At 44.1% G+C, this 12,672-nt stretch overlaps 1 protein-coding gene across 1 annotated transcript in view; it reads right to left on the bottom strand.

Annotated features, from left to right (window-relative positions):
• Positions 1-12,672, bottom strand: part of PIP4K2A (phosphatidylinositol-5-phosphate 4-kinase type 2 alpha) — a 497,878-nt gene that overhangs the window by 120,423 nt on the left and 364,783 nt on the right. The window contains exons 4-5 of the mRNA XM_030199347.1: positions 12,348-12,500; positions 4,184-4,330 (exon numbers count right to left, since the gene is read on the bottom strand). Coding sequence (XP_030055207.1) covers positions 4,184-4,330; positions 12,348-12,500 — 300 coding nt within the window. The remainder of the gene's footprint in view (positions 1-4,183; positions 4,331-12,347; positions 12,501-12,672) is intronic.

Here is a 12,672-nt window from a genome sequence, read left to right as displayed (position 1 = left end):
GGTTGGACTCATCACTCTAGCTTGCCCTCCACTTTCCCTTAGACAGTTGCTCATATGGAAACCAAGAGAAGGGCATTGGGGCCTGTATCTTACTCTTGCTTGGCCCTCACTAAAGTACTAGCCATTCTTCTACCCATACTGGTGCATACAAGTATCACATTGGGGTCAATATTCGTCAGGAGAGGTGAGTGTGATCATTTTAAACTCTGGAGTCAGCATTTAAATGAATGTGTGTATTCAGCAAGCCTCTAGGCATGTTAGCATATGCAAATCATTTGCACACACATATCTCTACAAATTAAACAAACGTGTGCAATTTACATGGATAAAAAAATTCTAGCATGCACATAATGGGTGATTTAAAAACAAAATGTATGAATAGAATTGAAAAATGAAACCACCCAAAACTCTGGCAATATTAAGAAAACATGAAAATGAACTAAATATGTTTTGGATGTTCACATCCCCCACAAGCTTAAACTAATCATGTAACTTATCTGAATGGTGGCTGGATGTCACCACTATGCAGATAATTTTGTAGTCTGCCCTTGCTCCGCCCTCCATTTTCCTCTTTACCATATGGATAATGTATATAGTGCCGTTCTGACTGAATTTCAGCTAGATACTATCCTTGTAAGTATCAAGAATCCGCACATAGGAACGTTGAACGTTACTGGCTGCCACCGAATATATGACTCCCTTTGAATATAGCCCAATTATGTCCTTTGTTGTGCAACTCTGGGTATTGCTTGTCCTTAAATCTTGGTAGCTTACCTTCTCTACAAAAATGCCTGTTGCTCTCTCTCTCTTGCACTGCACTTTTTTCATTCTTGTTTTAGTAATGCCATTAAAGCATTCGGTCAACCATGCAAAACATGCTCAATCAAATATGCATCCATGTTTTGTAAGCAAATAAGCTTTCTTTATACTGTTAAAACATTTGTACAAAACACTTGTGCTCCACAGGTATTAACTTTCCAGACTGTTCTGGAAGACCCATAACATTTAGATAATGTATAATACACAGAAGTAAGGAGCGTCATCTGATCAGGTCAGGGGAGGTCAAGTTCAGTTTTTCTTCTTTACTATAATGTGTAAAAATGTCACAGTAATTAGGCATTACTAACCACCAGAAATCAAGGGGAGCCCACAAGCATGCTTACAGAGCAACAGAAAGACATCTGCCCCATTTCAGTGACTTTAGAGTTTTAAGAAAAGGAAGTGGGTGAGAAAGTGGCAAGCACAGACAGCTCTACTGTTTCACAATTGAGTGTGATGAATGTCCAGACACAACTGCCACTAATTCAGGGATTTGATAGAATTATCTGACTGGAAAAGAAACTGTTTGCCTTTGCATAACAACTGGTCAGAATTTTGCTTTATTTTTCTATCTACTGGGATTGACAGACCCAAACTGAAGGCTGGACTTTTTATTTTCAGTCATTTAGAGGTCAGCATTATAACAAGGTGCCTATGTAAAAAGTATATTAAAAAAAGTACATAGTTTCTAAAGGAAACAAGACACCTATGTGTCTTACATAATAGGCTCACACAATTAGCCCAAATGGCACACAAATTCTCTTGCATAAATTTATAAAGTATGTGTGGACATCACAACTCTGCCCCAGCACTGCCCAAATTATACCCCTGGGAACAATAACTGTGATGCGCACACCTACACGCATGTGTTTAGCCCCACAAATTTTAAAGAACCCCCTAGGCACGTTTGAAACATGCTTCCGGGCATAGAAAATCCTTTATAAGGTTATCCCCATTATGTAGACACTTAGCCCTGCATAAAATCGAATTAACCCAGTGGCACTGTCTCCAGAAATGGAGACAAACAGGCTTATTTTCGAAAGAGAAGGGCGCCCATCTTTTGACACAAAGCGGGAGATGGGCGTCCTTCTCCCAGGGTCACCCAAATCGGCATAATCAAAAGCCGATTTTGGGCGTCCTCAACTGCTTTCCGTTGCGGGGACGACCAAAGTTCACGGGGGTATGTCGGAAGCATAGTGAAGGCGGGACTGGGGCATGTCTAACACATGGTCGTCCTTGACCAATAATGGAAAAAAGAAGGGCGTACCAGACGAGCACTTGGGCGACTTTACTTGGTCCATTTTATCTTACGACCAAGCCTGAAAAAGGTGCCCGAACTGACCAGATGACCTCCCCTTACTCCCCCAGTGGTCACCAACCCCCTCCCACCTTAAAAATTTTTTTTTAAAATATTTTTTGCTAGCCTCTATGCCAACCTCAAATGTCATACCCAGATCTGACAGCAGTATGCAGGTCCCTGGAGCAGTTTTAGTGGGTACTGCAGTGCACTTCAGGCCGGCGGACCCAGGCCCATCCCCCCCTACCTGTTACACTTGTGCTGGTAAATGTGAGCCCTTCAAAACCCACCACAAACCCACTGTATCAACATGTAGGTGGCCCCCTTCACCCCTTAGGGCTATGGTAGTGGTGTACAGTTGTGGGGAGTGGGTTTTGTGGGGGGGGGGGGGGTTGGGGAGCTATGCACCTGGGAGCAATTTCTGAAGTCCAGTGCAGTGCCCCCTAGGGTGCCTGGTTGGTGTCCTAGCATGTCAGGGGGACCAGTGCACTACGAATGCTGGCTCCACCCATGACCAAAAGGCTTGCATTTGGTCGTTTCTGAGATGGGCGTCCTCGGTTTCCATTATAGCCGAAAATCGGGGACGACCATCTCTAAGGATGACCACCTCTAATGTCGACCTAAATTTTGCAATTTGGGCGTCCCCGACCGTATTATCGAAACGAAAGATGGACGCTCATCTTGTTTCGATAATATGGGTTTCTCCGCCCCTTCGCCGGGACGTCCTGCGAGGACGTCCTCAGGAAAACTTGGGCGCCCCTTTCAATTATGCCCCTCCACGTATACTAGTTTTGTAAAGAAAATGGCTGTTTTTCAGTGGTGGTTTTCCCAGGTGAACTGAGATCAGATTACATGTGGCCACACTGCTGTTCAAATAGCAAAAAAAGCACCAACAGCCTTCAAAATCAGGACACAGTTCCTTTAATTGTATAGCTCAAACATCAACCTTCTATAAATGAGCCAACTTTTCAAAATGATTGGAGGTACTAATCCCAATGGAATTTACCCATCCCTGGACACAATAAGAGTTTGCTCAATACTGGGGGTGCTCAAGCACCCACAGAGCTGGCTCCTATGTTGTACACTGGAGTCTATACTCGGGGTCAACATCTATAAAGTGGCACACTGACTATACTCATCACACAACAATAACAGAAGTTTGAACAACAATATTCTGTTTCAAACATGTTGACATTTTTATTAGAACAGAAACAAATGCATGGCTTCTTAATTGATGATATAATCTTTCCTAAATTGTTGATTCTTCTCTCTTTTCAATTGTAAAAAAAACAAACACATTCTAAATGTCATCACTTCACTTCCTATGGAAGACAGCAAGACGTGCATTTTTTTTTAAGTTTGTTGACTCAGAGGCCTAACAAGTTATTTTATTACCGTAAATGGCTCTACTAGGCTTTGTAGACATGCATGTTGATGAGGTGCGTGCTGCATTTTACAACAGCAGGAAAACATCAATGCTATTAGCTTTATCATTTTCTGTTTCCCATCTGAGACACTGTTTTTGTTATTTATGTTGATTTAGCATAAGCAAAACTATTTTACCACATTCTCTGTGTCAAATTCACCCAAGTACATGCATTGTAAACAAATGTGCATCATTAAAAAAATAAAAATAAAAAACATCATCACATGCAATGGATGAAACAAATGGGACAGACAGCATGAATAGGAAAACAAAATAAAACTGATGTGTTGTTTCCATGCACTCCTTAATTTTTATACCACTTCTCTGAGAACTTGCAAGTGCAGTTAGAATGGTTAGCAACCTGCACCACCCATCTCCTGTTTTAGCCAACCGTGAACACATAGAAGGGACTTTTTACTAACAGAATTAGCGGGTGCAAAATGCTATGAGGCTTATTTTAAACCTATGAGCTTCTTAGCATTTAGCAAGCGTTAAGCGTTTAGTAAAAGTGCCTCATAAATTCTCTTCAAAGACCTCAGAAGATTCACCAAGTTGTACTTTCTGACAAAGAACTGTTACTTGCTCTTCAGTATTACAAAACCCAAGTCAGTTGATTGGAAAAGTGAATCTACTACCATTACCTTTAAATCATATTTCCTATACACAGACAGACGATGGCTGAACACATTTCTAGTGACGATCATATAATTTTCCACTCCATCAACGTTAAGCCGATACATGCCTAGAAACTGGGGAAGAAGCGTGTTCCCATGGCACTCCACTATGAACTGCAGAGAACAAGAAACAAAGCCAATAGTTAAACTTTGAAAGTTCTCCCTCCTTCTTAATAGCATTCGACTTTTACATGGTGCATTAAGCCTTCCTTTATCATTTATCTTTATGTCTCTTATTATTATTGTACATTGCTTATATGTTCTATTATGAATGGTATGATAAACTTCACAAATATATATGTGCCCAAAGACCACAAGGTAGAACTGTTCACAAAAATTGTGTTCAGAACTACCAGTGATGTAACCAGGAACAGCTAGTTCTGGTTACGTCAATGGGGGGGGGGGGGGGGGGGGGGGGATCCAGCACTAAGTTTGCATGGATGGACACTAAGGAGGCAAACCTATAAATGAGAATCTCTATTTAGGCCCTCCAATGCCATGCAGCAAAAGCCTATTCTTTAATGGCATTTGGATGTCTGGATTCTGTTATGGAATACTAGCGTAACCTGGCATCAGCACACCTTACATTTACACACCACACTTACACCAGTCATGTAAATACGGCAAGGGTGCAGATTAAAGTATTCTGTAAATTATACACAAGCGTGAGCCCCCTTTCATTTACACACGATGCCACTTATGCACACATTGTATACTTGCTTCAAAGTAATTGTGCCATCCCTTTGGAACCAACTCCCTTTAGACATTAGAATCAAGTCCTCTCCCAAGATCTTCAAACTATAATTGAAAACTTATTACTTTACTAAGGCTTTCCCTTCAGGTTGAAGGGTTTTATTATATACATTTCCCCCCTATATTCAGCCGGCAGCAGTCAGCGTTTTTTTAAACGCTAATCATCGCTGGCCAAGGTCCCATTCTTTCCCTCCCCACCCAGCTATGCAGGCAGGCTCTCTCTCCAGGCCTACTTGTATCCCTGGTGGTTCAGTGGGATTGATGGGGGCAGGAATGCAGCCCCCTCGCTCCTGCCCCTTGCAGTGCCGGTCTAAAGGGCAGGAGCGAGAGGGCTGTGCCCCTGCCCCCAACAACCCCACTGGACCACCAGGGATACAGGTAGGCCCATAGGGAAGGCCCGCCTGCATGGATGGGAGTCTTCAAGGGGCAGGGGTCTTGATGTGGGCTGGGAAGGGGGAGGGAAAGAAGGGAACATTGGCAGGGGGGCTTGAGGAGGCTCAGGGACTTTAGTTTAAAAAAATGTAAATAAAATAAAAAGCTATGCGGGTGCCAGCCTGATATTCAGAGCCAGCACCCCCATAGCTAAGCGGCCTTATTTAGGACAGCTCTTGAGCTGTCCTAAATGAAGCCGCTTAGCTATGCGGATACCCGCACTGAATATTGCCGGCACCTACATAACCTGGGGCTCCTCCCCAGTGCCACCCCCAGCACCGCCCCTGTCCTGCCCACTATTTGTTTGGGCAGTCTCAGGGGATATTCAGTGGCTCCTGCCCACTTAAATTGCTTTGAATACCGGCCTTATTCCATTTACATAAGAATAGCCAAACGGTCCATCTAGCCCAGTATCCTACTTCCAACAGTGGCCAATCCCGGTCACAAGTACCTCTGGCAGAAACCCAAACAGTAGCAACATTCCATGCTACCAATCCCAAGGCAAGCAGTGGCTTACCCATGTCTGTCTCAATAGCAGACTACATTTTTTAAACCCAGATATACTAGCCACCGCTACCGCATCCTCCGGCAGCGAGTTCCAGAGCTTAACTATTTTTTGAGTGAAAAAAATATTTCCTCCTATTTGTTTTAAAATTTCCTCCTACTTGTTTTACATTGTCCTGTCTCTGCTCTATTCCTTTCCCTCCTTTTGTGTTCTTTCTATTTAGTTGCCCTTCATAACACCTGACCCTTTTCCTACCATACCTGATTAAATAAACTGTAATCTAAGCCTCCCAATGTTTTCATCTCCTATTTTCTTCCTCCCAAGAATTCTTTCATGCTCTCTCTATATTTTTATAACTGTAAACCACCTAGATATGTACTAATGATTGGCACTATATCAAATAAAATGAACCACAAACCCTTAAGAGTAGTGCTTAGGCAACATTCTGTAAAAGCGGGAGCTGGTTCTGAAAGGATGGCCTCCACCTTAACTGCTGGCGCTAACATTTAAAAATGAGATAGAGCATCTTTTAAACTAAAATGGGGGGGGGGGGGGGGGGCAACGGTCACCTAGCAGTGCATGGTTCAATGTGGAGTATCCCTGAAGGATACTATTGAAACGGATCTTTAGGTAATTCCGATAGAGAGGTATCAATAATAGTGAAAGAAAGCCAGGAGTGTTTTATGGGAAAACAGATGCAAATGATCCCTATCAACGTTAAAGTAGCTTGTAGATGCAAAGTAAAAACACAATCTGAAGTGTCTGTATACAAATGCTAGAAGCCTAAAATTAAGATGGAAGAGTTGGAGTACATAGCACTAAATGAAGAGATAGATATAATAGGCATCTCAGAGACCTGGTGGAAGGAGGACAAATCAATGGGACACTATGTTATCACGGTACAAATTATATTGCAATGATAGAGTGGATCAAATTAGAGGAGGGGGGTGGGGTTGTGCTATATGTTAAAGAGGGAATTGAGTCAAATAACATAAACATTCTACATGAAACAGATACTGGTAGGGCTGTACTACTGTTCACCAGGACAGAACAAACAAGCAGATGAAACAACGTTTACAGAAATGAGGAAAGCTGGCAAATTGGGCAACTTTATAATAATGGGTGTTTTCAATTACCCCAATAGTGACTGGATAATTGTTACATCAGGGAGCGCTAGGGAGGTAAAATTCCTAGAAATAAATGATTGCTTCTTGGAGCAACTGGTCCAAGAACTGACAAGAGAGGGAGCTCTTTTAGATCTAGCCCTTAGTGGGATGCAGGACATGGTGCAAGAGGTAACGTGTTGGATCTGCTGGGAAACAGTGAACATAACATGATCAAATTTGAGCTGATATCTGAGTGGTCACTAAGGAAATCTACAGTAGCAGCATTTAATTTTTGAAAGGGCGACTAGGACAAAATGAGGAAATTGATTAAAAAGAAGCTAAAGGTTAGAATTTTAAATCAGGTATGGACGTTGTTTCAAAATACCATTGTGGAAACCCAGACCAGATGCATTCCACGTATTAACAAAGATGGAAAGAAGAGCAATCAACAGCTAGCATGGTTAAAAGGAAGTGAAAAAGGCCGTAAGAGCCAAAAGAACATCCTTCAAAGAATGGAAAAGGATCTGAATGAAGAAAATAAGGAACATAAGTGCTATCATGCTAGATGCAAAGCATAGATAAAGAAGAATAAAAGAGAATATGAAGAAAAACTTGCCACACAGACAAAAACTCATAGTAACACCTTTTCCAGGTACATCAGAAACAGAAAGCCTATGAGGGAATCTGCAGGGCTGTTAGATCAGGAAGGAGCAAAAGGGGAGCTCATGGATGACAAGCCCATAGTGGAGAGATTGAATGAATTCTTTGCTTCAGTCTTTAATATAAGAGATCTACCTGTACCGGAAATGTGGAGGAACTGAAAGAAATCTCGGTGAGCCTGGAAGATGTACTGTGCCAAATCAACAAGTCAAAGAGTGATAAATCAACTAGACCGGATGGCATACACCCCAGGGTTCTGAAAGAACTCAACCATGAAATTGCAGATCTGTTGTTAGTGATGTGTAGCGTAATCATTACGATCGATCGTCCCTAGTATCTGAAGATTGGAGGGTGGCCAATATAACACCGGTTTTTAAAAAGGGTTCCAGGGGTGATCTGGTTAATTACAGGCCAGTAAGCCTTTCAGTGCCAGGCAAAATAGTGGAAACTATTAAAAAGAATAAACATGGAATACATAGACAAACATGGTTTAATGGGTCACAGTCAGCATGGGTTCAGCCAAGGGAAGACTTGCTTCACCAATTTGCGTCATTTCTTTGAAGGCGTGAATAAACATATGGATATAGGTGAGCCGGTTGATGTAGTGTATCTAGATTTTCAGACAGCTTTTGACAAAGTTCCTCATGAGAGACTCCTGAGAAAATTAAAAAGTCATGGAACACGAGACAAGGTCCTTCTGTGGATTAGGAATTGGTTATTGGACAGAAAACAGAGGGTAGGGCTAAATGGCCATTTTTCTCAGTGCCACAGGGATCTGTACTGGGACTGGTGCTATTTAGCATCTTTATAAATGATCTGGAAATCGGAACGACGAGTGAGGTAATTAAATTTGCAGATGACACAAAACACGTGTGGATTGTGAAAAATTGCAGGAAGACCTTAGGAAACTTAAAGCCTGGGCATCCAAATGGCAGATGGAATTTAATGTCGACAAATACAAAGTGATGCACATTGGGAAGAATAAATCAAAGCATTGTTAACTGATGCAGGGTTCACCTTAGGAGCCAACACTCAAGAAAAAGATCTAGGAGTTATTGTAGACAATATGCTGAAGTCTTCTGCCCAGTGTGCAGCAGCAGCGGTGGCAAATAAAGCAAACAGGATGATAGGAATTATTAGGAAAGGGATGCAAAATAAGATGAATATTATAATGCCTCTATTGCTCCATTGTGTGACCTCACATTGAGCATTGTGTTCTATTCTGGTCACCGCATCGCAAAAAAAAGATATAGTAGAATTAGAAAAGGTTCAAAGAAGAGTGACCAAAATTATGAAGGGGATGGAAAAGGAAAGAAAGGCTAACAGGTTAGGGTTCTTCAGCTCAGGGCCGGCAGAACCCGGTAAGCGTGGTAAGCATGGCAGGGGGTGCCAACCTCTGGAGGGCGCCACAAGCCATGCTTACCGCCACCCAGGCGCTCACCTACAGGCAGCTCTAGGTTCACAACTGCCCACCCTCAGCTCCCCGACAGCCCTCCTTTTGTTCCTGCCGCCCTGGGGGGGTTTAAATCTTTTAATTTACCTCAGTCGCAGCAGCAGCGGCGGCCGTATCAGTGAAAACAGCAGGCAGGCTTGTCATCTCTAGCCCTCCCTTCCCTCTCAGTGTCCCACCTTCTTCTGACAAGGGCAGGACACTGAGGGAAGGGAAGGCTAGAGACGACGAGCCTGCTTGCTGCTTTCAGTGATGCTGCTGTTGCTGCAACTGAGGTAAATTAAAAGATTTAAACCCTGCAGGGCGGCAGGAATGAAAAGGAGAATGTTGGGGGAGAAGAGGGCAGGCAGGTGGGGCTGGGGTTGGAACTGGAACTCGGGGGCTGAAAAGGGGGGCATGTGGGGCTGGGGCAAGTCACTGGACATGGATTGGAGGGGAGGGGAGGAGAGGAAGCAAAGGAGAATAACTGGACATGGATGAGAGGGGATGATGGGGCAAAGTAGAATCGCTAGACATGGATGGGAGGGCAGGGCCCAGGGAGAGAGGAGAAATCGCTGAACATGGAGGGGATGGTAGGGGAGAGAGGAGAACTGCTGGGCATGGATGGATGGAGGGGGCCAGGGGAGAGAGGAGAGTTGTTGGATATGGATGGATAGATGGATGGAGAGGAGAGTTGCTGGACATGGGTGGAGGGAGGGGAGGGCAGGGGAGAGAGGACAGTTGCTGGACATGGATGGAGGGGAGGGCAGGAGAAATTCTGGACATGGATGAAGTGGAGGGAAGACAGTAAGGAGATGCACATGGAGGGGAGGGGTGAGAGGAGAAATGCTGGACATGGATGGAGTGGAGGACCGAGAAGAGAGGAGAAATATTGGACAGGGATGGAGGGAAGGAAATACAGAGGAAGGAGATGCACACGGATGGAGGGGAAGGGAGAGAGAAAAAATGCTGGACATGGATGGAGGGGAAAGAAGACAGAGGAAACAGATGCACACAGATGGAGGGGAAAGAAGACAGAGGAAGTAGATGCACATGGATGGAGGGGAAAGAAGACAGAGGAAGTAGATGCACATGGATGGAGGGGAGAGAGAAGAAATTCTGGACATGGATGGAGGGGAGGGAAGACAGAGGAGATGCACATGGATGAAGAGGAGAGAGGAGAAATGAAGGACATGGATGGTGGGGAGGGAAGAGAGAGGAATTGAGATGGAGGGGGTGAGGAAAAATGTTGGACATGGATGGAGGAGAGGGAAGAGAGAGGAAGGAGATGCATATGGATGGAGGGGAGGGAAGAGAGAGGAAGGAAATGCATATGGATGGAGGGGAAGGAAGAGAGAGGAAGGAGATGAGATAAGGGATAAGGAAGAGAGGAGAAAAACTGCACATGGATAGAGAAAATAAGTAGAAGCTTCCTAAAAGGAAAGGTCCATAGACCAAATAAATAAATTGACTTGGGAAAATCCACTGCTTATTTCTGGGATAAGCATCATAAAATGTATTGAGCTTTTCTGGGATCTTGCCAGGTATTTGTGACCTGGATTGGCCACTGTTGGAAACAGGATGTTGGGCTTGATGGACCTTTGGTCTGTCCCAGGGTGGCAATACGTATGTACTTATGTAGGGTGGCTTTGATGCAAGAGTGCCAGGACTAGCAGCTGAGCAGCTTAAATCCCCATCTTCGGCGTCTGACATCATCAGGGATGCACTGGTGCTCACAGCGGGACCCGCACAGCAACGGAGCACCTCCTGGAAGCAGCGCCACCCACCGCCTGGGATCTGCAGTGTGCTGCCAGCGAGGATCATTGGCAGAATCAGGGTAGGACCGTAACATGTATTTAATTTTCCTTTCATTTGCCTTCTTTCTCTTATTGGTATGTGATATCGCAGTATTATATTTCCGTGATTGCAATTTGAAAATTTGAAAATAAAAAATAAAAAAGTGTTCTATGCAACGAGCGAAACAAATCAAGGTCTCCTTATTCAACTATACACATTTTTCTGTTTTGCCAAGAGGTAAATTAGAGCTGCTGCAGCACAGAGAAACCTCTTATACCCAGTGTCAACAACTGCATTTGACTGATTTGATTTATTAACATTAATAGAATGTTAAAGCGGTTTAGAATAAACAAACAAGTAATAAAATGCTAATACAATGCAAATACTCATTAAACCGTAAGTCGAAAAAATAACAAAAACATTTTTTTCTCTTCTAGAACTCTGCCCACAGAGATCGCTCATGAACTGAAACTAATTAACCAGTGTTCAGACCATAATTCTCGAAAAGCCAGGTTTTTATCACCTAACAAAACGCTGAGTAGCTAGAAAATTCTGCTTAATTCAACTGGAAATGAATTCCAAATTAAAGATCCTGCCTAGCAAAAAGCTCTATTTCTAGTACTTGTTAACGTGATAAAATTTAAAAAAAGAAATAGAGGCAGACTTTTCTAGGAACAGCACAATGAATGTAGAGATGTGTGCTTTTGCAGCCTATCAGAAAGATATTTTGAGTCCGTATATAAAAACCTTATAAACAAGTTATAACAATTTGAAAGAGATTTGTGCTGCAGTGGGTAGCAGATGCAATTCAATTAAAAAAGGTGTTATGTGATTAAATTTGTGCAGAAACACAATATACCGATATATAATCATTACAAAGAGAGATCAGACAGTGCTGAGGGACAGGTAGAGACAAAATCAGGGGGCTCCAGCCCCCTCGTTACTGGCATTTCTAGATTTTACCCTCCCTGCCCCACCATTCAGTGCCGCAGAGAGGGGGGGGCAGGAGGGACAAATTTCCCCGGGCCTCCAAGGGGGGGCCCTGCGCCGCAGTCCCACCTGCCCTCCGTCGTCGACCGTCTGCCACCGGGCCAGGCCCCCTGCATTGAAATCACAGCGCCTCTCACCTCCATGTGAAAGCGCTGCAGGCAGATCGCCTTCCTTCAGGCCTCCTTCCTTCCCTGTGTCCTGCCCTCATCTGACGTAACTTCCGCGAGGGCAGGACACAGGGAGGGAAGGAGGCCCGAAGGGAAGCGATCTGCTGCCCTGCTGCCTGCAGCATTTTCACATGGAGGTGAGAGGCGCTGTGATTTCAATGCAGGAGGCCCGGCCTGGTGGCAGACGGAGAGGGGCGGTGGAGGGGGGAGTGGCGGGGGCGGGGCCCCCGGAGGCGGCCTTGCCCCGGGCCAAGTCCAGTCTCTCGGTGGCCCTGCCACCATTGTCACTTACCTGATGGTACTTCTTCAGGATGTTGTGCATTTCTGCCACATCTTCGCTCGTTATCGTTTTGATGACATATCTTTTATCGCAAGAAGTGTGGAAGCGGGCCCCACTGCGTGCTTGTGAGTCATTTGCAAGTGGAGCACTCTTAGTCAAGGAATTCTGCCAGGCCATGGTGAAAAAAAGAAAGAAGACACACACAAATGCAAAAATCAGATGTCAAAGCCAAAGTGTGCAAAATCCAATTAAAATGCAAGAGAGTAATTCAATCATGTCATCTGACAGCACAGCAGGGTGACTGCATTCACAAGAGGGGAATGCAGACAGCCACATA

The sequence above is a fragment of the Microcaecilia unicolor genome, chromosome 1 (genome assembly GCF_901765095.1).
Source record: "Microcaecilia unicolor chromosome 1, aMicUni1.1, whole genome shotgun sequence".
Lineage (NCBI taxonomy): Eukaryota > Metazoa > Chordata > Amphibia > Gymnophiona > Siphonopidae > Microcaecilia > Microcaecilia unicolor.
This window is presented reverse-complemented; position numbering and strand designations above follow the sequence as displayed.